Source organism: Sesamum indicum, linkage group LG9, assembly GCF_000512975.1.
Source record: "Sesamum indicum cultivar Zhongzhi No. 13 linkage group LG9, S_indicum_v1.0, whole genome shotgun sequence".
Taxonomy (NCBI): Eukaryota; Viridiplantae; Streptophyta; class Magnoliopsida; order Lamiales; family Pedaliaceae; genus Sesamum; species Sesamum indicum.
In genome coordinates, this window is record NC_026153.1 from 2784442 (window position 1) to 2811152 (window position 26711).

The window sequence follows — 26711 nt, forward strand, 5'->3', positions numbered from 1 at the left end:
AAGTACAATCATTTCTATAGACATTAATATTTAAGAAAGACTATTACAATAATTATATCCTACTGAATAACACTTATTATTACAGTAGATCACAACTCCTACTATACAATAAACCAGCTCCTAATATACAATAGGTAATATATAAGCACTAGTTCAGAAATATATATATATATATATATCTTAGGACTTTTTTATATGTCTTGCGTGAATTCTATGTTGAGAGTATGATACGTAATTAAATAGTTGGAGATATCAAACAAATAATTGAAATTTGAATACGACTTATGCGTAATTTTATACACACCCTATTTCTCTTTCTAATCAGTGATATGAGGTGGGCGTTATTGAGCTGTGTTGTAGACATCCCAATTGTCCAGTTTTGGATGAAAACGACAATGAGCATATAAAGAAGTACTTAATTCCGAAAGTGACGGCCAAATTGTTGTATTGAAATAATTGTCAAACTTTTTCTTAATATATGAAATAAAACGAAATTGAAGTTAGGTCGTAGTGGCGAATTGGGTAATAACATTACTACTAATAAATTGATCAACATGATCAAGAGGAATGGGTCAAATTCATTCAAATACACTATCCCACCATCTTGTTATGTTTTTTATTTTTTATTTTTAGGTATGATCAATGCACTATTATTAATTGACTTAATTTCTCTAATTGAGCTAAGCCCCGTTCACTTCTTATTATGTTATTGAGGGCTCTTTATTACATTATGAATTTCAATCATCAACGAATAATACATATTACTTATTAATGTTAAATATGTACAATTAACTAATAATTGTTATTAAAACCAACCAATACTTATACTTTAGTGAGAATAATTCATGTGATTTCAGTTTCACCATTTAATTAGCTAAGCCTCATTTAGGATTTAACTATTTGTTGAATGACTAAAATTTCACCTATCAAAATCATCGGCAGGACGGAACCAATGATTTCTTAATTTAGTGATTAAATTTGAGATCCCATGATTTAATTCAAAGATAATCAGGAAAAAGAGGCGGTGGAGGGGATTCGAGGAAACGACGGGAAAAACCCAAAGAGACAAAGAAAGAAAGAGAAGACGACTGTTGGAGCCTGAAAATTAGGATTAGGGTTATGAGAGAAGTTAGAGAGAGACGTGTATTTAAAAGAAATCAGATAGGGTCAAATTTAATGGGTTGGGTAGCCCAAAATGGAGTGGGCTAAGTAGTCTTCTAGTGAAATGGGCCAAGACCATTTCGTTTGGGCCACACATTTATTTACAACTGCAAGTATGCTAAAAATATCAATAAATCAACAATCTTGCAAGTAAGAAAATGAAGTTCCACATAAGCTACAAAAGTATGCATGACAAAATCTCAAGATCTATTGTTTTTGTATAGCAAAATCAATACATTTTAAAGTTTATTTGAGCATGGACAAACCAAAGAGAAGTAACAAAAACTTGATATGATCATAAACAAGCCAAGTAAAAGACAAATAACACAAATGAGCCTTTCTCTTTAGAATGTATGCAAAATTCCTGTTTTATAAATTTCAGTTGGTGGAAACCAACTATTACTTTTAATGAAAGTATAGAATATTTTTTTTTCTTAAAGATAACTTAAAAAATAAAAATTATTATTATCGAAAACGGGCCTTCATGTAGTAAATAATTATTATATATAACTTAAATGTTATAAGGAACTTCTAATTTATTTGCTAAATTATAAATGTTATCTTTACTATAATTAAATGAACACAAAACAAATTATACAAATTTTTTAAAAAAAAAATGAATGATAGGGTTAGTAGACGATATGAGAGGTACAAAATATAATTTTAACCTATGCCAGTTTTCTTCTTCTCGCGGCAGAGCAGAATAGCGATTTTACGAGAACCGCGACTTTATCCTTTCACCTGAGTTCCAATTTGGGGGTTGTTCGGACGCTTTTTTGGATTTAATAGTAGCAATTGCTATTTGCAGCAGCTGTGCGCTAATTTGCAGTGTTAAAGTTTCTAGGGGTTTGAGTCCGTTCAATCAATCAATTTTCTTTTTCATTTTTTTCGATTACTATTACTCTCTCGTCTCTGCGACAAACCGACGCTCTCTCCAGAAGTCTAGATTTTTCGCGTATAGATCCGTGTCCTGTTCGGGGTAATTTCTATACTTCATGTTCTCTTCATCTCATGCCTATCCACATACATATATGTAATTACTTGTCTGTTTGTTTGTTCTGTGAAAAATTATTGTTAAGGGTTTAGTTTCCACAATTTGTTGTCTTTCTTTGCTTTTGAAAATTTTTTCTTTTTTGTTTGAATTTTTGGAATGGTAATGGATAAGTGCCCTCTGGATACTTGAGGCTGTTCTCTAAATTGAGTTTGTTTTTTCTTTCTGTTGCTGATTCTGAAGACTAAATTTGACTCCGACTTGTGCCTGTAGTTAATTGGAAGTTACGTGAGAAGAAGAAAACCTCTTTCATTAATTTAAAAAAAAAAACAAAAGAGATGAAAATCCTTTATGCTCCTACCATGTTGATACGATTACACTTTAAAAGCCTTTCCTTTTTTGGTTTTGTTGGTGCTCTTCCGGTCATTAAGCTGCATTGTTGACTAGTGGGTAGTTCTGGAATTGACTTTGATTAGGTCTAGATCACAGGTTTTAGTTTTTTTCCCCTCGTTATCTAGGTTGCGTATGATTGAGAATTGGATCATTTTGTAGTGATATCTTACCGTTGGCTTTTCAAGTGTGTCAGCTTTGTAAAGCAGAAATAGTAGAGGATTTTGCACTTTAGTAATGCTAAAAGTGCTGTGGGTTTAATGAGGAGAAAGCATTAAAGGTGCTATTTGCTTTATTATAAGAGAGTTGATTTACTCGAGTTAATGTTTGGACAACAGATATATGCTTAATTTGCCATAGTTCCTAAATAATTTCACAATTTACTATAAAAGAAGCTTGGTTAATAGAAAAAGAAATTCCAAAATACAATGAGAATGAAGTAAATCTAGCTTGTCTATCTTCTCCTGTGTTCTTCAATCTTCCTGCATATTGTTTTTGATTAGTTTTTATTTGATTGTTTTGTTCTTTCCTTTTCAGATTTTACATAATCACAAAGGAGGCTCCAAGTCCTATAGAATAGCTTTGTGAATTGAAGGAGAGAGAGGAAAGCAGCTGCTTCTGCAGGAAAAGTTCTCTTGATGACATTTTGACATTTTTGCAATGTCAGGGTTGCTCAATGTATTGTCCTGTCTGTTGAAATATTAATCGGCTACATGTAGACTTGAAGAGATAACATTGCTTTTGGCTTTTTGCTTGGAATTTGAATCTGTTAAAATTTTTATATCATGTTTGTTTCATGTTATGCATGTTGTAAGATCTAATTAATTGACTGTGTAATGAATTGGTTTATGATTGACTGCTTATGGTTGACATAACTGATTGGTCTATTAAGCTTATGGCATCTTGATGCTTTTAGTATAAAATTCTCTTGTGCAATTCTACTGATATTATTCTTTTGGGCAAATAGGTTATGCAATATCATGTGTCTCCATAGATATTGTGTGAATCATAGTATGAATGTGGAACTAAGATGTCTTTTGTTAGGCTCTCTGGTGGTGGAATCCTAGGTATTGGAACTGATTAAGCTTGAGTTATTTTTGAAGTAATTGAATATGTAAAAGAGATACAGTGATCTATCTCATGTGGGTTATTCTTGATAAAAAACAACTAAGACTCATCCTTTTGTGAAATTATTCCTGTAAAGGAGGCCGGACTATGCGTTTTTGTGTTAATAAGAAGATGAGACCGGAGGATTTACTTCATCAAATAGTTATGGCATGCATTACTGCTTTTATTATTCAAGGTGTTGAGCATTATGTTTAAACTTTCACTGAAAGTGATCATTGACGATAATTTGTGAGAGTTGGTACTTTATTGGAATCCTGTGATCGATAGTTTAATTGGATTTCAGGATTGGTCTAGTACTGAAGTTTTTCGATTTATGATAGGCATGATATCTATTACACATTGGAGAGAGATACTTTAATTAACATTGATGCATCTACCTGAATTTTGTTGGTTGGCCATAGCTAGTTCTACAAGACCTGAAGGGTCTATAGGAGTGATATGATATCTTAAAATGTCATCTTCATTTTTCTGTACTCTTATGGGTTGTCTTAAAAAAACTATTTTTTGAGGTAAATGGGTGTAAAATGCTGCAATAGCTAAGATGCCATCGACATATAATTTCTGCTTGTTAGTTGTTAGACTCGAAGGATTAACTCCTGTACTGAAGACTCGGTGATGCCTTGGAAACTTTAACTTTCATTGATCTCGCTGCAGTATCTAACTGCTGTCATGTACAAACTTGTTAATGATAGATGGTGGTAAACAGTTCATGACTCGTACAATTTGCCATTGGTATTTGTTAATTCATTCACTCTCACTGCAGTCATCAATAAACGGATCAACTTCAAGTCTTCCGGACAGTACAGGACGCTCATTTTCTTCATCTTTTTCTGCTCAGTCTGGTGCTGGTTCTCCTGTTTTTCATCACACTGGTGAGTTGTTTCTTCTAATGATCACTGTTTGTTTTCTTTCAAATATCTTTAATAGTGAGTTCCTTTCTTACAGGAAATATGCAGGGCCTGCATAATATGCATGGAAATTTCAATGTCCCAAACATGCCTGGTGCACTTGGATCAAGAAGTACAACCATGAATAATGTTCCTCCCAGTGGGGTGCAACAAGGAGCTGGCAACCTTTCTACTGGACGATTTGCATCAAGTAACATCCCAGTTGGTCTTTCTCAGGTGATTTTTTCATCAATAATGATGCATATGACATTTACCATGTGTTAACAGATATGAGTAAAGTTTTGGAAGAAAGAAATCGAAAACAAATAAATAAATCAGTTATATATCAGTAGTGGAGAAACTAGAAAGTTCTGTGATATGTTGACCTTCTATAAGATGTAGTTAATGTTGATGTTATAGATTATACAGTTATTACTAATTCTGAACTACCCGATACACATTGTCTGCAGATATCTCACAGCAGTGCACATGTTCATTCAGGGATGACGAGTAGAGGTGGTATGGGTGTTGTCGGAAACCAAGGATATAGTAGTAGTACAAATGGAGTGGGTGGTTCTATTCCTGGAATTCTCCCAACCTCTGCTGGAATTGGCAATCGGACAACTGTTCCAGGTCTGGGCGTCTCTCCTGTTCTAGGAAACACAGGGCCCCGGATTACAAGCTCGGTGGGGAGTATGGTGGGTGGGGGCAACATTGGCAGAAATATTAGCTCTGGTGGAGGTCTATCAGTCCCTGGACTTGCTTCTCGCCTAAATTTAACTGCCAACAGTGGTTCTGGAAATCTAAACCTGCAAGGACAAAATAGGCTGATTGGCGGTGTACTGCAACAAGGTAACCTACCACGAATTTATAGCTTTTGCTGCTGATCAGTGCCTACAGCATTTACAATGTTTCATCAGAAAGCTTTTTCTTGTTCAATGTCATAAATGCTACTTCAGCTGGCCACTGGTCTTGCTTAATATGTGTACGCATTTTGTTCAGATTACTGTTGTACCCTTAGATATCTTTCCGATTTTGTATGCGCAATCTTGATTTTTATATATAATTAAGTTTACCAGTATGGGAGCTTCGTATCATCTTAACTAAGATGTATACCCACACCGGTACATCTGCATTCCTGATTTGATCTTTCATTTTGCTTTGTGGACGTCATTTGTTTTGTTCAATTTGTACTTCACAGTATTTTATACAGTGGATCTTCCATTGCTATTTCTATTTTTCAGCTTTATTGTTAAAGAATTGTTTTGGCTTGTTATAGATTTCCTTTTGCATCTCTCTTAATCACATGCAATAAAATGGTTGCAATTGTTGACATTAACACAGGTTCTATAAAATGTGAAGGTTATCCCAAGATCATTCCCCCCCGCCCCTCAAAGAAATAATCTCCCACCAGTCTTTATGTATATATTTCTCACCAAAATATTTAGTTTATCTGATTCTTGAGTCATGTTTGATTCTAAGTATGATTTTTTATTAGCTTTAATGTTATGATTGTTGTTATGATCATCTATTATATTTCACAATGAGATGATTGACATATGCTTAGTAATTGTCCTTGCTTGAGGATTGAAGTTCAATAATCATATGGCAGTTTCTGTTATTCAGCTTCTCCACAGGTATTATCAATGTTAGGCAATTCCTTCCCTGCTGGTGGTGGTCATTTATCACAAAACCATGTTCAATCTGTGAATAACCTTTCTAGTATGGGCATCTTGAATGATGTGAATTCCAATGATGGTGCCCCTTTTGATATTAATGATTTCCCTCAGCTGACTAGTCGTCCCAGTTCTTCTGGAGGCCCACAAGGACAACTGGGTAATTAACTAGGCTGCCCTCCGTTTTTTCCATTTCAGTTCACTTCGTGCAAATTTTGTTTGCCCCTCTGTTACCGCTAGGAGATGCATAATACCCCAAATAATGCAGGTTCATTGCGGAAACAAGGTCTTAGCCCTATTGTTCAACAAAATCAAGAGTTCAGCATTCAAAATGAAGATTTTCCAGCCTTACCTGGATTCAAAGGTGCTTTTATCTGTTTATATTTAATTTTTGTGCTTTTTATGCCATTTCCAATAATATCTGGTAATTTAAATTGACAATTTGGTGTCAGAGTAGCTAGGTTTCTCAAAGTTTCCAAAAAACAATTATGTAGAATATGTCGCAAAATGACCATCTTTGGATCTGCTAAGATAAATATCTTTTTATATATAAATAGAGAATATAATGAATTTCTGCAAATTGTTTGTTCTAGTTTTATACAACATGTTCTCCTAGGTTTGCTTGTTACCTCTGTGCTAGGTTCTTCTTGAACTTGGCAACCACAGAATTTTCCTAATCCATCATCTCTTTACTCCTAGATAAGGCAATCTTCTAAGTATGGGCCTTTGTGTGCATTATACTATATTGCGTCACCAGTTATGGTCATCTGTTTTTCAGTTTTTGTACACCAGTTCTATGTCAAACATGGTTTTCTGGAAGGAGCATATCATGGAGAAATTAGGCTAAACAAGATTTTGCTTGAATCAGTATAGATGATTTATTTACTCTACTCTAGGCACCAATCTCACATCCTTTGCATGTCTCACATTTTGTCTAACTAGAACCCATTAGGATTACTATGCAGCTTAGTTGATAAATTGTGGATATATACTGCTCCGATTGTGATAATGGGGCTGTTGTCCGTGCTTTGGGTCGGTCTTCGCAACTTTTCTTTATCATCTGATGGATGGTGTTTTAGATTCTTGTCTTTCTGTTGATTGTCTTATATTCAGATTTCATCATATTAAGCTTGTTTTTAAATTTGGTGGAATCGGACTCATGTTTGTTGCGTGTGATGGAACATAGCTAGTTTTGATGGATGTGGCTTTATATTTCCTTTTTCAGATTAGGAAATTGGGAAAGGTTGATAAATGTTTGTAAAGATTTATCTTGGCTATTATTCTTGCCTTGTTTAGAGAAAACTTTTATGTGTTTAGTGAAGCTATCTGTGTTATTTGTTGCTGCAATTTGTCATTTAGTCTGTTTTGGCATTGACAATGTATTAATCCTTTTGCAGGTGGCAATGCTGATTACTCTATGGACCTACACCAGAAGGAACAACTTCATGATAGTTCTGTTTCTATGATGCAGCCTCAACATTTTTCTGTAAGGGATTCATTGTTGAAAGCTGAAGCATCGACAACTTCTTCTCCAATCTTTCTCAGTCTTTTTGATTTGAAATTGCAGATGGGACGGTCTGCTGGGTTCAATTTGGGGGCAACATACTCATCTCATCGGCCACAGCAGCAACAGCAACATGCTCCACCAGTCAGTGGCAGCGGTGGGCCTTTTTCAAGCTTAAATAACCAAGATCTACTCCATTTACATGGTTCGGAGATGTTTCCATCATCACATTCAAACTATCACTCACAGGTGCCTTAACACCCACTCCAAAATTATTCTTCAAAATTTCTCATTGTTATGATCATTGAAGCTAACTGGAATATGTAAACCACAAATAATCTCTGTTGTCATCATTTGCTTTCTGATGTATGATTTTTCATTTTGTGCATGGGCAACTGTACTATTTTCCCAGTTCCTTTTCTATAAGACACGGGGATAACAAAATTTTGTTGCTTATGAGAGCGAGCTAATAACCCAGCTTTGGAGTGTTTGCTTTCCAGGTGTAGTTGGTTTAAGACCTGAAAGAGGTTTTAAACTTAATAAAAAGTTTCAAGTGTCCACACCCCCTCGCTTTTCAGTTGTGCATTAAGTTTTATAGTTAGGGTGGTTTTATGCATATCACATTCGAAATAAAGCTTGTCTAGACATGCACAATGTGGAACACGAGTTGAGCTTGAGATGGAAAAATTATTCTCGTTTTCTTATATGATTCCTATAGTTGTATTAAATACAATGTAATGCCTAATGCTTAATTCATGTCTTTTGATATGATTCAGAGCAGTGGACCTCTAGGTTTAGGATTGAGACCGCTGAATAGTCCGAGCTCAGTGTCTGGTATAGGGTCGTACGACCAGGTTCTACAGCAATATCAACAGCATCAGAATCAATCACAGTTTCGCCTTCAGCAAATGTCTGCTGTTGGTCAACCTTACAGGGATCAAGGAATGAAGCCCATGCCGGCTGCCCAGGCAGCTTCAGACCCATTTGGTTTGCGTGGTTTGTTGAGTGTGATAAGAATGAGCGATCCTGATTTGACGTCTCTTGCACTTGGAATTGACCTTACTACGCTAGGATTGAACTTGAATTCTACGGAAAATCTCCACAAAACATTTGGTTCCCCCTGGTCAGATGAACCTGCCAAGGGAGATCCAGAATTCACTGTGCCCCAATGTTATTATGCTAAACAACCGCCACCACTAAGTGTGAGCTCTCCCTTTCACAGTTATAGGCTGCTTTATCTTTTTGCTACTTTTTTCTTGCTAAAATGTGTTTGTTTGTCTGCAGCAAGCATACTTCTCAAAGTTCCAACTGGACACACTGTTCTATATTTTTTATAGGTGAGCCTTTTGTTATGCAGGCATAGCTAATTTCACTCGCGTCCTGTAAATATGACATGTTTGTTCTCTTTTTGATCTTATGTAGTATGCCGAAGGATGAAGCGCAACTATATGCCGCAAATGAATTGTATGTTACCTCCATTACCATTACTCATTACTTTTCAACAATCGATTCATGGGCGAGTTTTACGTTTCATGTTGATATCTTTGTGATGCCTGTTGAGTTTTGCTCGACACAGCTTCATGGTTGATTCTTGATTTTGCTGCAAAGAACAGAAGTTTTATTGAGCGTGTTGCACATACTGTTTTCAGGTACAATAGAGGCTGGTTCTATCATAGGGAGCATCGATTGTGGTTTATGAGAGTTGCTAACATGGAGCCTCTTGTAAAGACAAGTGCATACGAAAGAGGTTCTTACATATGTTTTGATCCAAACACATGGGAGACAATTCGCAAGGTCTGTTCCCTTATCGATCTGTTATTCAATTAGTTATGGAATCTGACAGGGTTTAAGTTAAATAATTTATTGATGGCAGCAAAGTAACTATAAAACTTATGCAGGATAATTTTGTTGTCCATTATGACATGTTGGAAAAGAGACCGGCCCTGCCTCAACATTGATGATCTGCTGACTCTGTAAATCTTCAGGTTCAACTCGTCTTTAGGACAGAAACAGGCTGTTTAATTCTTCTCCTGCTTGGCCATTGTAAGCAATCATTGCAGCAATGTTGTCTTTGTTATTAGCTGTTGTAGTCTCTCTGTATCTTTTGCATGGAATTAATTATCGATACGTATTAGGACAGTTTCGTTGTATCTTTCTTTTGCTTATATAGTTTTTTATCAATTACAGAACAAATTGCATTTCAATTTTTTAGAATTAATCTATTTAGATATCTTTATCCTGGATTTACTAATTATCTTAAGCTTTACTCTTCTTCCTATCTAAATTTACCGGAGCAAATGCCTCTATTTTCTGATTTCTGTTATGATGTGTAGCAGCACTAGTTGCAAATTGAGGAAAAAGAGTTCTAGAGTATTTGCAGTTCTTGATAAGTATTGGGGCTATAGATTGGAAAATTGTGTCTAGCATTGTCATCCCCTAGAATGTTGTAATGCAATTTGTATATTGTTGCCTATGGATTTAAATTAATGTGCTGGGATACTATGAGTACAAATTGTGGATTGAATGGTTTATGCATTTCTTTTTTTCAATCAAGAAAAGCAGATTATCTGCTTTTGTCAGTTTCAATCCATCTTAGATGAAATCTTTTTGGTACTCATACGACAGTGAGATGGAAGTTTTTCTTTGAAAAAATATAGAGAAAGGTCTGTATATCCCAATAAGTACCTCACTGCATGGAAAGTCATGATAATCATGAAGATAATATTTGAATATAACATCATAGCCAATAACAATACTATTTTCTTTGGCATGCTTGGTGTTTGTGCTCATGTATGAACTTCACTAAAGAAAGTTACCTGGTGCGAACTACGTGACAGCAGTATGATATAAAAGATGTTATATGTTGCTTATGTACAAAACTGCATAATTCTCTGAAGTGAGAATTATGTCATATGTTTCAGAAAAAAGATTGATATGCTTCCTGAGGAACTTATGAGTCACTGTGCAAAGGGGGGAATGATCAAAATGTTGAATTTTAAGAAAAAAGAACTGATGAAACTTGGACAGATGACGCCGTTTTCCATGTATTGATGAGTGAAGTTGGTTAGTCGGACACCAATTGACTTTTTGAAGATTTGGGATAGAAAGAACAAATTATCTCCTACTGATGATTGCATGTACTGATTCCGTTCTGTCAGATTTAAGTTTTTTCTTCTCTTAGTGGTTTGATGGTTTGTTTTAGCAGGTCTGCTGATAATGCGGGGCCCACATGTAGGCCCCTGCATACTATGACTGATTTGGTCATCGGCTAACAATCTCATACTGGAATGCTGTCTTAAGAAAGCAGCAAGCAGAACATAATATAAAATGCATACGCTTCTGTGGTTGAACATTTGGTGCTAGTGGTTATGCATAATGCATCAAGGACTTGCAGAATCTGTGAACCATTTTCTATTGAGAAGTTGCTTGTTGCTCTGCATTTGAACTTATCTGTTGTGAGATGGAAATGTGCAATTCTGAAGTTCTTGAAATACCGGGAATGCCTTAGGATTTGTCTTATGAGTTTTCTGTAATGAGACAAAATAATATCTATAACCCATCACAACATGACTCAATTGTTTCAGAAGGTAAGATCTCATCTGTTATCAAGAGCTGTATCTATGGTTAATCTGTATTTTTTTTGTGTGCTATGGCAGTAGATCTCCTGGTGCTTATTAGTTTAGGTTACTCATTGTTCTGATTTAATTGGCTTTGCGTATAGATTAGAATTGGTTTAGTTTCTGTGAAATTTATATTTCAAATATAGCTTATGAATTCAAACAGTTTAGGAGCACTCTTGAAGTGCCTGGAAAGCTTTTTCATCTAACGTCCGGGACATATCTTGTGCATTTTGCTTGCTTCCTGATTTCGTTAGCTATCAAGTGGCTTTAGTTTTAGTTCAGTTTCCTTTGTGCAGTTCATAATCAAATAGCTGTTGTTGGTAAGATCCAAATAAACAGGCATCATAACCTTTGAGCATCAGCAGTAGTCGTCATTGTTTTCCTATCCACTTCCCAATGATAGTTTTTCTGTGGTATGACTGACAAGTATACATTTAGTCTTTGTACAATATATGCGGTTTTCTGAAATAGCAGTCCTCGCCATGTAATGCTAATGAAAAATGTTGTTATTATTTCATGTTGAATTAGAGGAATGTACTCGTATACTCAAATTTGTTTACTCAGCTCAATGCTCAAATTCGTCTACTTAGTTGAATTAGTACAGTAAATAGATTAGGTTTACTTAATACTCCGCCTTTGTATTATCGTTTTAGTTCGCATTTTGTGTATGACTTTTTTTAAGTATTGATTTTTTGAAGAGTCACTGTAGTTCTCCATCTCTAAGCGATAAGGTGATTTTATGTTCATAAAGTATACTAATAGTTGTAATATTTAAAATATTGTTATACTACTAAAATCAATTTATATAAAATGTAATAATCTTAGAGATGAAAAACAATATCAAATTATTAAATTATTCAATTGGTACTGATGTTTGAACTAGTTAAATCATTCCTTTATACCTTCTGTATCAGTTCCACTTCCGGCCAAAATCCGAAATATATCAAACTCTCTTGACCTGTAAAAGGGCATAGCACTTAACAGATTCTACCTTATATCCGAAGTGCGCACAAATATCAGACCCCTATAGTTGTGCATACCACGCTTTGGTACAATTCGTGATTCAATCCCACCTTTTACCACATTAAAGTGCCAAGATATTACTATTAGCACGGGAAAGGAGATCTATTTACATGCACATTACAAAGAGAGCAAGATGGCTGGTAACTATACGGCAAATCATTTACAAATTTTCATCAAACAACCTACCATCTATGCAGATTGTGTCTCAGAGCCTAAAATGAAGATTGCTAAGACAACAAAAGATTATGGTACGGAACCAACAAGAACGGAATTTTAATCGGCAACATACTAACAAAATTCATTCTGCATGTAGGTTTGCAGGGGCTCAATATATCAAATCAACTTAAGACACCGAAACAACAGTATACTGAGCTGAGTGTTAAAAGAACGTCCTCACAAACATTTAATGAATGAAAACAACTGTGGCAGAGTTTATGCTTTCTAATGCTCTGAGTAAAAGAATTGAGGAATTCAAAGTATCATTGCACAAGCTTCCGTTTTCTTGGAGTCTCTTGTGATTCAGAAGTTCCGTTCGTTTATCCATTTGCAGAAAGATGGTAATAAATGTTACTTGTAAACGGCATGCGATTTGCTCCTCAAGAGAGCAAAAAGATGTCAAACATTTTTTCATCAAAGGATCAGATGTTTTAACATTTTTTTAGAAGTCTAAACGAATAAATAATGTATGTACTTTCCACCTATCAAAGTCTACCTGAGGGAACTAGATCTATGCAAGTCAAGATTACGAGCTGCTACCTAACACCAAGCTCTTCAACGCTGGCATTGAACTCTCGAGGAGCTCCCTCTTGCTCAAAATTCTATTTGATGTACAATCTTCTTCCTAAAGAAAATGCAGGGTTCAAATATATTACTGACAGAATCAAAACGTCACTCAACTTCTAATATTAATAAGATCTGGACTTGCCAAATAAAGGAAAAGAAATATCATAATGTTAACTCACATTGCCAGTTCCAGCAGATATTAGAGACAGTAGGGTCACTGCAGCACTTTGATAATCGGCTAAAGTCTTGAATGCTATATCATCCAATTTGTCCTATAAATGGAAGCAATGTGAGGGGCCAGATCTCAACACTTATGATTTAGTAATACCGTGATGAAAAATTGCACAGAACAGCAAATCAAGTAAGACACCCCCAAGTCTTTCTTCACATATAACTCTTCATCAAAGAGTGGTTTAAAGCGAAAGTAATCCATTTGGGCAACCACATGGTGGAAAACATCTAATAATGGGAGCCAGTAAAATGGGAACAGAGTCAGAACACCAGACTAATGGCATGGAATTGTCATCATCCAACTGATGTGTGTGGCACACCAGTTGTGTGCAATTAATTTAAAACTTACTTTCTTTGAAATATATATTTTAATTAAATAAACAAAACATAATAAAAAGATGGAAGTTGAGAGGGAGAGAGAGAGAGATGGAGGTTGAGACAAGAAAAAGAAAACTGCTGGAATAATTTTCTAAAAAAAGTGATGCACCAAAGAAACTTGAGACACCACCTCTTTAGGTGCTCTTCACAATTGTAATAAGGTATAAATACTAGACAAATGAAACTCTGAGTTTTATACTATATCCTGAGATGAAACCCTAAATCAACAGGTGTAACCATACAGTCTGTCATATCTCAATTTCATATGACTAATTTAACGAGCAGTAAAGAACAGTAGTTCTTTTCTTTCTCTTGGGGATCAAAAATAAAAATTCGCACCTTTAACTTAGCAACAGCAACTGAAATAGCCCTGCCAGGAGCTTGAAGAGCTTTTCCATGTACCTGCAAGAAAAGATAAACAAATTTAGGAGACAGACCTAGAAACTGATCCGAGCTCTCATCCATTGAAACACATATAAAAGAACAAAGCTAACCTGGACATATAATAAAGAAACAACTTTCGGCAGAAGGGAGACAGGATCAGTTTCAGCAGAAATTTGAGACGTCAAATCCTGAAAAATTGAAGATATAGGCATCATGTCAAAATACAACAGAGCAAGAAATTATCCCCAATCATCTGTTCACACATTCAGACGACCATAAGTATTAGACCAATAATTACGGAAAGAGAACGAATCCAGGGGAGTCCAGGAGACTAAAATATCTGACAGTCTCTTTCTTCTAGGAGATCACTTATACATCATGATCCCAACGAGAGACACAAGAGCTATAGACAATGATTTTAATATCTTAATCAGGGAATGCATATATAACAAGAACATGAGATGCAGACTTCCAATATCTAACAATTTAGATACACATATGCAGATACATGGCATTTTACCCCTCTATGTTTCTGCAGAAGGGGCATATGAACCTTGTGATTCTCAAACAGGCACATAGGATTGTTTTCAAGAAAATGGCAGGTAACACCCAACTCAATTTTATCATAAATTGGAGACCATCTTACCCTTAAAGAAGCGTTAACAAATTCATTACTTTATTTCATGGTTCATGATCATTTGGAGTAATACTACTTAATTATCTGTAGAAAATACTGAGAACGAAATCGAGCGGCTTCTTGGAGTTTAATATGTTCGTGTAGTATCATATAATTTGAAATTTTCCTTGTCAGGTTTCTATCACTGACATTATATGAAATAAAACCTTAAAGTTTATATATTATATTTACATTTAATTTATTTAAATTGTTTTGAATAAATATATGAATGTTACCAAAAGAATATCTTTTCACATATTTTGAAATAATAAAACATGGTTAATAAATATATATTCTACATGTGCATGTTCAATTATATTATTCAATATTTTTGGAAAGACAAAAGCATGACAAAAAATAGATATTTCCATCTTATAAATACAAGGGTAAGTCAGTCAGTTTACAATTCAATAAGTCAAAAAAGTTTGACTTGGGATAATAAACCCCTTTCAATCAGTAAAATAGAGGCATGATGATACCTTACGATATGAATGCAGAAGAGTCCTCTCCAACTTCTTATCAAGTTTTTTGAGCATTAACCCGCTGAAGAAAAAATGCAAACAAAATAAGTTTTATGTGTAAATGCTTGAAATTGCTTAACATCACGACACGTTCTTTACCTTTCCTCTGCAAATTCTCTTACTGCATTCATAAATGATTCCACCCTCTGCCATTAGAAAATTAGCAAACCAAGCCTGTCAAATGGCTCATGTATATGGCTTATACAAGGGATTGCACTGACCTTCCCCTCCAAGGTTTCAACTAGCCCGACTGCTTTGACTGACAAAGGTCCAGGAATACCCTTTGCCTGTAGACAAAGAAAAATGAGATTAGAAATCCAGAGTGTGGATGAGAAAAAGGGTGGCGGGAGCTTCTGTATTAAAAGATTTACCAAGGAAATTCTATCTGCCAAGCTCATTGATGCAGATTCAGTATTTTGAGATTCCTCAACTTGAACTCCATTCCTCAATTTGTTGTGTATGTCCTGCACAGAACACTTGAATATCAGACCTAGAATGACGACCATTTCATGCTCAAAAGCCCAAAGGACAGTGTGTACTCTGCATCCTTACCAGATTAACTAAGAGAGCATCCACAATTGGGGTCGCTGCAGTTCGTAACAAATGTTTGTGTAAAAGAACCTATAAAGGCAAACAAACTGCTCCTTTAAGTATATGTTATCATAAAATCACATTAAAACCAAAACTACAGTACAAAACTTACTGCAGTTGACTGGTCATCTTCAAATAAATCTAGTGCCTTTTCATATAGTTGAATATTGAAGAATCCCTGGATCAAAAGATGTTATTAATTCAAAACAATTTGTATCTCTATTCAGAAGAATATACAATTTCAGCAAAACAAAATCAAACATGAGGGGAGAACATAACATTGGATAACTACTGATTATGTGAAGAGCAGAAGGTTACATCAGATCATCAATATCATTTAGGCAGCAATGGTAAATCCTGGAAATATACTGCTGCATCTTATCATTGGATATAGACAATTATCTTCCTCAATTTGGATACTTTAATATAGCAAAACATGTTAAGGATCTGAAGAAACAAAATGAGATATCTGTCATTACCTCATCAAGCTTCCGTTGTAAATTGTCAAAAACACGTTTCATTTTCTGAGCATTCTCTGTAAAAGCAGCCTTTCTTCTTTCCATCCATGAATTTAGCAGCATGGGTTTCAAGTAGTTTGCCAGAGGTGCAAGAACTGTCTCAGGATCCTCCATACCTATTTAACATGAGTTTTTGTCAGAAACAGATGAAAATAGAAAGAACAGAGACCTGGAGAAAAGTTGACATAGCACACCTTGCTCTTCTAAGTCCGGGATCAATGACATTATTTTTTGAATTAGTGATTCTTCAGATAGGAAGCCAGGGTCATCCATTCTCTCATTATCTCTTTTACCACCTGACTTTGAATCAGAAACTTGCATAGCTGGGATAACCTTTCCCTTTTTCATCTTCTTCTTAGATTTAGTGCCAGTGGGTTCTTGGGACTCTGGAACACTTTCAGCGCTCCCAGCCTTAGCATTTCCAGTAGCTTTTCCTTTTTTCTTCTTAGATCCTTTCTCTGAAGCTGATTTACTAATAACATTTTGATTATCATATTCACCTGGATCAGCTAGACTGCTGCTATCATCATGTCCGTGCGTGGCATTTTTTTTGGGATGTGAACCTTCAGACAACCCAGCAGTACTGAATCCAGAAACATTTAAGTTCTCCAGCTCTTTCTCAATATTGTCAAATAAATTCTGTAATATGTTAGAGAAAAATATAAAATATATAAGCATCAGTGGGTTACCAAAAGCAATGTTGCACTACCAACTTCATTAGATTCCACATGTTACATTAACCATTTTGTTCAATAATTTCATGCATCACTGAGTATCCAGAAAATGTCAATAATACTATTTTAAAGAATATCCATACGGGAAAATTTAGAACCATTTCCAAAAAGGCTAATGTTTCTGGTTATCTTATAATGACTTTATAAGCTGAGTGTCCATAGGTGATTTCAGGCATATTGCATGTTGTCTTGTGTTTTATTTAATCCTCTGCTCTTGTTGATAGAGCTTTCGCGGGTGCTGCATGTTGAAGGCATGAAGTAGGACTTGGTCAGAAACAATTGATTGAGTAAATAAGTTCCGAGGAGTGACTTAAATCCTAGATTGTTTTGACTCGTTAAGCAGGATCAGGACTTCAATTCATAGCCAAGTAAAAGATGGGGATCCACGATTACAGTTTCTTAATAAGAAATACTCCACCAAGAAACTTCCAAAGATGCTACCGGATGTTCTATATAATGAAGAACTTCCACCTCACTAATGAGGTCAGTCCTCATCATATTATAATGATGTAAAATACAAGTCTAGAAACATCGAATCCCCAGACAACTCTAAAAATCATTAATAGTAGGAGCAGAAGTGTTTCTCGAACCTCTGGACCAAGAGGACTCAATCTGTCTCAATGATGCTATATTGCTTCATAGGTATAATGCTTACAAGATCAAGTCATGTATCTTCAGGCAAATAAACATCTCTACCGTGAACAATGAAATAAAACCTTCCTCCAGCTTACCCAAAAATTGAAAGAGAAAGAAAAAGTCAAAATAATAGGAAACAAAAAAGACAAAGACAGATGAACTGAAACCATCTGGACTAACCGGCCTAACCTAATTTTTTATGGCAAGTAGGACCACAATCAGGTGTCCTATGATGCATATCTAACCTGTCTGATCCTAGCACAAACTTATACAATTCCCAAGCTACAGAGAACTGAAAAAGCCTGCCACAAACTAGAAGTCGTCATAAAGACAAATGAGAAACCTGTTCACAGTCCTGAGCATCTTCAGGAGCTAGAACTTCATATAACATACCTATGCAGAAATACGCACTGTAATTCACGTAAAACTATCAGATAACAACCCCATGAAAACTATCCCTCCCTCTCAAAACTTCAAGAATTCAATCTTTGACTACTTCATCAGATTTTTAAGATACTTACCTTCACCAAGGCATCGCTAAAAACGTAGGATTCCCCCAGCAGCTGTGCTTTACTGGACTGAAACAGAAGACAAGTTATTAGACAGAAAATCATCTGCCAATAAGTAGCCGCAAATAGTGAAAGAATAAGAATGAATCACCTTTAGAGCTTTCTGAACATATGGACACAGTGAAAGAATCTTTGAAGCATCTTGGGGTGTAAAGGATGCTGGTAAAATGGTAAGTGAATCTATCCTGCATTTAATAGAGAAAAGCAGTATATTTTGAACATGCATGTAATGCATACTGGAGCCCAAGGTACAAACAAGCATCAGATGTGCAAAACGTAGAAATATAACCACAAGTCTTGAAGGAAAAGAATACCAAAGGATGGAAATTTCAAGATACTCGTTCAAATGTTTTACGATTTTATAGCAATCCATACTGCTAGTAAATATGCATTCAACACTCAAATTGCTTATCTATTCCATGATTTATTTGCAGTAGTCTCAGAGTTCTAACCGTCAGCATTGCTAATAGAATCTTAAAAATTAGTCTCGGGATTCTAACAATTGGCATTCATAAGAGCCCCTGACCAAATATGTTGTTTGCTGCAAACTATAATCGTAGAACAAAACCAACCTTTAGCCGAAATCTCGACCATGAAAGGTAGAGATAACCACCACAAATCCAAACCACTAAAGTTTTCTATCTACTTTGGCACCACATCTCATTATCCCAAGCCTTTACCATTTTCTGAATATTGGGTGCCAATAGTTATTTTGTGTTCACTGAGATCAAGAATTTTCTGTTACATGTGCGTGCCATGCTGGTAAATATTGATATGAACTTTGCTTCTATTTATCCTAGATTTGAATCTTTAGCAGCACTAGTTGCATCTCTGGAAGGCCTCTGTGGATGCTTTGCTTCACACAAAGCCAGTCACATCGAGCAGATCTAAGAAGATGAATTCTACGCATTTCTATAGTTCAATAAGCAGCTAGACATAGTGATTATAGAGCTGAAGATATTCTGGCACTTTAAAATCTTCAGTAGTACATAGCATCTTGATTTAGTCTCTAGGCAGTCTAACAGACCACCACAGTATCCTAAGTGCCCCGCAGCAAGTCTATAAGGATGTTATATGTTACTGAAGCTATACCTTTAGGCATGTTCATGGTGACATAAGTAAGTCTTTTGGAGCTGAGGTTTAGATTGTTCCAGAATCAAGTGTACTTAATTGCCATGGTGAGCTTCAGAAGCTTGGTAGTTGTACAAAGCATTTAAAATTTCTAACTAAATAAACCAATCTTCGCAAGCATTTGAGATGAACTACGGCCTGTTCATTTCATCTCTGAGTTACTATAGAATGAGCTTCGATAAGTTAATCTCTGTCAAGCCCCATGCAACTCGAGCCAATATAAAGCGATACAACATGCAATGTTCAATCTATGAGTCATGATTAGACTCATTTATGCAAGCAGTAAATACAATTTTTGTTCAATACATTGAACACATTGTGACAACATTAATGAGATTATGCAACAAGTCAATGGAAAAGGAAACATGCATTTGACACTCACCAGCTACCACGTTCAATAGCATCCTCCACGGCAGCATCCAACATTTCAATTAGTGAACCATGTGCAAAGATAGTAGCAAGTGGTTTACCATCAGGATATCTGGACTACATTGATAATTCACAGGCAAGAATTAATTAGATAATTGCCAAATGTACTTGGTCATTTGAGTAAATTTGACTCAGCAAGTGGTGTATGAACTTAAGTTGTTCAAGTCACTCAAAATTAGAGAAGAAAGGGAAAGAACCCAAATAGATTAAGATACCTGCAAAAAATGAATAGGTTGTGGAATTCCAAGTTTGTGGAGAGCATCATAACTTATGAAGGAATTCTGCAGCACCCGGGAAGAAAAAAGTCAAAAACTCCTCAATTGTTCAACTTTTATAATTAATTAAGGACAACTAATAAGCTCAAGACTTTGTGTTTGGGAGCATTCAAGGATAAGGAAAAGTGATTGCTTATATATCCGCCTAGCTTTCTCTCACATTTGGTCTGAAGATTTCAAATTCCAGATGAATCGCATGAATTTTTACAGAGACTTCATCTAGCATACTGGAAAGACTAGAAATTTCTTGGAAAGAGCAAAAATTCTCAGATGTCAAAACAAAAAGGGTAAATCGAAAAGGTGAAGAAGAAAAAGTTTTGAATACCCAAGAATTACTTATTGAATTCCCAAACATATAGAGAAAGGCAAAAGAATCTGCTTCAGATTAACTACAATTAGTGAAACTATTTATATGGACAAACAGACTGAAGTTCAATAATAAAGGTATCCATGTACTAAAAATAGAAGAAGAAAACAAGAGAAGTTCTGCACCTGCGAAAAAAAAGAATCCACACACTCTCTTTGAGCCACAGCAAAGACCTGTCAAATGGCACACATCATAAGTTAGACTTTGTTCCACGGATAGAACATATCAATAAATACCTGGAAATCAATCATAAGTATTATACACAAGAACATAGTCAATACCTTTCACTACACACACTCCATCCAAGACAGAAGAATAGATAAACATCGTCACAATATCAATTGCAGGAGCATAGATTTTCTATGCCGAGTTGGTATACAAACCACATTCAATATGTGAAGCGAAAGTATCACAAAATAATGGAACTTGTCATAAAAAAGAGTCATGTCACATACAGAAGGCGTCCAGTGAACTCCAGCACGAACCGAGCCAAGAATCTCGCCTCCTCTAACCAATCCATTAAATAATGACTGGAAAAAAGAACTCTCAACTGCCACGCCACTGAACCCATCCATATCTTGCAACAAAACCTGCAACGAGCTCCACAGTGCGGACAAATTCATTGGAACAGCAATTCCTCTTGCTGCACCGCGAACCATTGCACTCACACGCGCAACATATGCTGGTGTATACAATTGCCCACCTTCAAGTCTACCCTTCACCTATTCAGAAACCCAAAATAATCACAAACAAAATCCCAACATTTCTAATAACTAAAAATCAAAAGTTCAAAAAAGCACTATACCAAAGTCCCGAGACGGGGTTCTAGGACGGAGACTATTAACTCAGAGCCAACTTGCAGCTGTGCCGCAATTTCTGCCAACGAAATTTGGCTGCATTCCTGGAGCCTCTCATTAATTTCTTCAGAAACGGTGTCCCAATAAGAATTCGAAATTATTTCGCCATTAATCAACATAAGCGATGAATCATCGGACACAACACGCTGCGATTGTTTCTCGACATGGTATAAATCGACCGCTGTTGTGTCCGCTAAATCAATCAAAGATACTCGGCCTCTCTTGTTTATTTCAGAAACTATTTCACTCCTCAATTGCTCCTACCAACACAACCCAAACATGCAGCAACAGAATAAATTAACTTTTGACAGAAAAATGGGTTAAAAAGTATTTTAAATTTATCAGGTGAATCAGTTACCGGAGTGATGTATTCTTTTCCGGAGGTGGTGTGGAGGAGATCGAAGTCGATGATTTGAAGTTCCTGCAGTTTCTGCACCAATTCGACAACGTTTCGCTCGGACAAACGGATGCTTGATTTCGCCTGCTGTGCGAACTCGAACTGCCTCTGCAGTTCCAGCAGTTCCTCATCCATGGCGTCGGCGGTGGCGGCTTTGGGATCGGGGTTGGGTGGTCGTCGTCGTTACCAGGCAAATAACAACAGAAGAACAGTGACTGCCTGACTGGGGATTTTGTTGGGCTAAATTGCATAAAATCCAGTTAAAAACTCAGGGCGGTGAATATACGGATGATATTCTATTTTAATTGTAATTATTATTTTATTTTATTTTTAATTAATAATTATGAGATATTTATGATTTTTATAATTATTATAAATATATATTTGATATTAATAATTATAATTAATTGAAAGTGCATTTTATGTATATATATAATGCAATTCGAGATGCAATAAAAATTTACTGTAGAATTTTTGAACTAATTTTTATTTTGTAGGTGATTACATTAATAGATTAATTTATAAGTTTACGTATGTGTTAGACCAATTTAAACTGTTTTTACAATTCAATATTTACTATTCTTAAAAAATTGCAGCCCAAATCCAATCTGAAAATCATCAAATTCGTACATTACATTCTAATTAGATCGTAATGAGTTTTGCCGTCTTTAGTGTATTGATACTTTATAGTTCGTAGAATCATTTCACCTATAAAATTAAATAAATTTTAAGTTTTAATTGTTCCAAATACATAATATATATAGTATCAAAATGTATTATAGGAACACAAAACAAAATTTACATACCAAATAAATTGACGATATTAAGGTAGTGGTTTGATTGTTTGGTAGATAAAAAACGCATTTTACTTTTTGAATATAAAGTCGACTCTTATGTGAAAGGTGCTAATGGAAATAATTATCTATGATTTATTTAATATGTTGAATATATTTGATTTAATGATAGAAATATGCAATTTAGTACGTTTTATTATATATCTAATATTGGATTAGAAAGAACATGCTTAGGAAAGAGGTAGAAAATATTGATTGAATTGGATAAACACTTATATACATAGCTTTGCACAGTTATGTATTTATTTAAACAATAATAAGAATAAATACAGGAAAATAGTAATCTTAAAGGTATGTTACTTTTATTTTGAATTACATTATATAAGAACTTATTGCAATAGTATATTATTGTCTATTAATTTAATTTGTGCATCATTAAACTTGTAAAAAATTGTAGCATATTATTGCTTCTGCTGCTGTTGTTGTTGTTAATAATAATCATTATGCGGTCAGACGTTGTTGCGGTGCGATTTGAGTTGAGTCTGTTTGGTTGGGGTTTTTACTCTAAAGAACAACAAAGAGATGACTGCACAACACAGAGCAACTGCCATTAATATGCAAAAGAAGATGACATTTTTGTTAGGGAGGTTTCTCAGATTGCATACATTTTCTTCTCACTGTTCAAAGCCTCTGTTTCCGATGGTATCAAAGCCAACCCGGATCTTGATCTGCTGCCCAGAGAATCCTTCCGGAGGCCCTTCATGCTGCTGGACTCGATCCGATGCATAACTACCCAGTAGCACATTATACTTAATGTTGTAACCAGAATACTCGTTCCTATAATCGTCACTCCAATAGCTAGCCACTTCTCGCGGTTGCCTACCACGACGAACGACAAGGCCAGGTATGCCACAGAGACAAGCACGCAGGCCAGCCACATTAGTTTGTTTATGATTGCCATCATCTGCTTCTTGGCTTTGCTCTCTATAACCACAATTGACGTTTGCACCACGACAACGGCCAGGGAAATAAATAGCGCGATTGAGTCAAAGATGAAGAAGATTATGAACGGTACTTTTGGTGCGATATGAGCCTCACCTAGCACCTGTCCGTCAGGGATGCTTCTGGCGTCATCGACGTATTGTCCAGGAATCGTGAAAATAGCTGCAAAAGCAACGGTGGCTATGAGCACAGCCACAACGGTCGTGGAGTTGATTGCGTTGTTGAGCCCCTCTGCGTGCATCTTGTTGATGCGTTTGGCGATGCCTTGCACACGTTTTCTCGTTTGTCGTGTGTGTTCTAACTGGTTGTGGACTTCATGCTTTATGTCGCTCACCGTTTGCTTCAGCTCTCGTACTGGATTGGTCGACTGCGGACTGATCGCCCTGGCACTCAGAACGCCGTGCCCCCTAAGAATGGCTGCGATATCAGAATTCCCCATTTTCTCTGCTGTGTCGATGGCTGTTTCATTAGACCTGTTGACAACTCTCGTATCAATTTCTTTATTGCTTAGCAGCTTTTCAACGTTCTGCAGAATCAAACAAGAATCATGTAAACGGCAAATTTTTTTCATGATCGATGCTATGATTAATCCCCCATCAAAATGCCAAATTTATCCCCACTTAGCTTAACAAGTTGCAGCAATGCATGCTGTATTTGAACCTTTAAAATTCTAAAACTATAAGAACAACAGCCAACGATTTAACCTATTTTGTTACATCAAGAACATGCATGCTGCTTGAGATAACACAAACTATCTGCAAAAACAGCTAAAAGCAGAACATCAACAGCATGGCAGAGCAAAATGTTACCGCCTAGTTATACCTGAGACCTGCCTTTCCGAGAGGCTATGTGCAACGGTGTGTTACCCTTAGTATCCACCATATTAAGCGTCAAAGGATCCGCTCTGATCAGCTCCTCCACCACCTCAAGGTTCTGACCCTTAACGGCCATGTGGAGAGCCGTCTGCCCTTTCTTATCAGTTCGTGCAGTCATCCCCCGCTCCTTACTCAAAAGGGCCTTAACAACCTCTACATGTCCGTTTCTTGCTGCAGAATGCAGCGCCGTTTTCCCATTACTTCTAGCTATAGCAGCCAGGCTGCTCTCTGCATCCAAGAAATAATTCACAACTTCCATGCGCCCTTGTGCTGCAGCCGTATGCAACACCGTTGTGTTTGCCATGTCAACCGTCATAGATAGCTCTGGATGAGCCTCCATCAGCACCTTCACCACTTCTGCAACACACACACACACACACTTAATCACAAACCAACCAAACCAGAAAACCAATCTCCAAAGAGAGATCATACCCAAATCGCCTTGTTTGGCAGCAATGTGAAGTGCATCAAAACCATTCCTGGCTTTGATTCCAGCAGCTGCCATATCATAGTACTGGATCATCTCCCTCACAACCTCATAGTACCCGTACTCCGCAGCCACGTACAAGGGTGTTTCCCCTGCCGAGTTCTGCTTAGCCAACAGTTCCACCAATTCCTCCTCTCCAGCACCATTAATGACATCCCTTATCGCAACAATGTTCCCTGCACGAGCTGCAGCGTGCAGCTCGGTGTCGTCCCGTTTCCCCGTCAACTGCTTGGTCATCTTCTTCCGGGGTGTCGTCGGAGTAGGCCCAGATGATGCAACCTCCATTTTTACTGCAGAAAACAGCCCAAAATCTCACCTCATCAACCTATCCTAATCTACAACAAACATGCCTTTCTCTTTCTTATTCATCATCTTCAAAACTCCTCATTCTTATCAATGAATCCCAATTCAACTCCCTGCCCACAACAACATCATCATTCAATATTCATTACAAAAGAAAGAATCACATTCACATTAACATTCAAACATCAAGAATCAAGAATGTGTCCCTTTTTCCTCGTTGAAAAGGGGAAAGATTGATCAAATGCAGACAAATATACCTTGGTTGTGAAGGAAGAGCAGCCACCTTTTTCCCCCCTCCATTTTTAAAACCAAAAGGGCCATAAATCTCTAGTTTGTAACAAAAGAAGATGTAAGAAAAATCAGAAATTTAGGCAGTCTTTTTTCAACAAAGGAAAAGAGAAAAAAGTCAGGATGAATTAAAAAAGGTAGAGTCTAAGATAATGGGGCCATCAAAGGCACATGTATGCAACAAAAGCTTTGCATACACATCAATCTCATATATATACAAATAAACAAATGAACCTATATATATATATATATGCGTACATATGTATATATGTATATATATATATATGTACTCTGAATCATATCCAGAGCTCTTAAATAGAAAGAGAAAACTGGGAGTCAACAAATGGGCTCCTTTAAAAGGTGGTGATGATGATGATCATGAGGAAATTGAGAATCAGAGTAATTTCTTTATTTCTTTCTGTTTTTTTTAAAGAAAAGGTTAGTGTTGAAAGACTGGAGGAAATTTGATATATATCATCAATTTTTGCATCTTTTATTAGAGTTGTATTCTCTCTTATTATGGTAATTAGGACATGTTGCGGTGAAAATGTTTGAAAAGTTTATTTAATCTAAAACTTCTTTAAAAATAAATAAGATGGAAGAATATGAGGGTGGAGGTGGTCGAAGAACAAACCAACTATAATAACAGACCTCCACTTGCTGAATGTCTCTCCTGATTTATCTGGTCCTAAAATCAAAATTTTACGTGCAATATTTTTTTTTTATTTTATTTACGACAAGCTATTCTTTTTATTTTAGAGACGGCAGTTGAAAATTTTTGGAGAAAATTCCTGTTTATCGTCTTATATTTTTCCTGAATCTCAATTTATTCTGTGCTACTCTCCAGAGATATTTTAATGCGTCCTGTCTAAAGGACACAACAATTTAATATGGTTTGACGGTTTATTTTAATGAATTTCATAAAAAAAATAAATACTATCAAGATTCTGAATTTTTTTAGTTAATTATATATAGACCCCCTTTAAAATTATGAAATCACATTTTGCTCCAAAAAATTTAAAATTAGGCTTAGACCGCCTTCAAAAGTTCTTTGTTTATACTTGACCCGCTTTCATTAAGATATGATGACGTAAGGGGGGGGGGG

The 26711-nt window shown here is 36.0% G+C and overlaps 3 protein-coding genes across 5 annotated transcripts; 1 reads left to right on the forward strand and 2 right to left on the reverse strand.

Moving 5' to 3' along the window:
* On the forward strand, positions 1870–9984 carry LOC105170364 (probable NOT transcription complex subunit VIP2). 3 transcript variants are annotated; one of them, XM_011091098.2, is made up of 14 exons: positions 1870–2140; positions 3080–3220; positions 4434–4542; positions 4616–4794; positions 5028–5409; positions 6184–6393; positions 6502–6597; positions 7631–7719; positions 7801–7986; positions 8514–8939; positions 9022–9074; positions 9160–9201; positions 9387–9531; positions 9636–9984. In XM_011091098.2, the coding sequence occupies exons 2-14, from the start codon at positions 3203–3205 to the stop codon at positions 9693–9695; spliced, it is 1995 nt and encodes a 664-aa protein (XP_011089400.1). In that variant the 5' UTR covers positions 1870–2140; positions 3080–3202; the 3' UTR covers positions 9696–9984. The 3 variants fall into 3 exon arrangements, with proteins under 3 accessions (XP_011089400.1, XP_020552188.1, XP_020552189.1); XM_020696529.1 differs by lacking the exons at positions 1870–2140; positions 3080–3220 and having other exon boundaries at positions 4627–4794; XM_020696530.1 differs by lacking the exons at positions 1870–2140; positions 3080–3220 and having other exon boundaries at positions 4627–4794; positions 5059–5409.
* LOC105170365 (E3 UFM1-protein ligase 1 homolog) lies at positions 12896–22118 on the reverse strand. Its single transcript, XM_011091100.2, has 20 exons — positions 21819–22118; positions 21409–21720; positions 21059–21325; positions 20729–20776; positions 20177–20242; positions 19915–20018; positions 18493–18586; positions 18354–18410; positions 16657–17101; positions 16424–16578; positions 16057–16122; positions 15906–15974; positions 15725–15817; positions 15575–15640; positions 15453–15499; positions 15312–15375; positions 14267–14344; positions 14112–14174; positions 13343–13435; positions 12896–13221 (listed from the first exon to the last, which is right to left on the reverse strand). Exons 1-20 carry the CDS (start codon positions 21990–21992, stop codon positions 13123–13125), a joined length of 2460 nt encoding a protein of 819 aa, XP_011089402.1. The 5' UTR covers positions 21993–22118; the 3' UTR covers positions 12896–13122.
* Positions 23235–25908, reverse strand: LOC105170366 (ankyrin repeat-containing protein At5g02620). The gene is made up of 4 exons (XM_011091102.2): positions 25576–25908; positions 24961–25431; positions 24476–24885; positions 23235–24179 (listed from the first exon to the last, which is right to left on the reverse strand). Exons 2-4 carry the CDS (start codon positions 25298–25300, stop codon positions 23304–23306), a joined length of 1626 nt encoding a protein of 541 aa, XP_011089404.1. The 5' UTR covers positions 25301–25431; positions 25576–25908; the 3' UTR covers positions 23235–23303.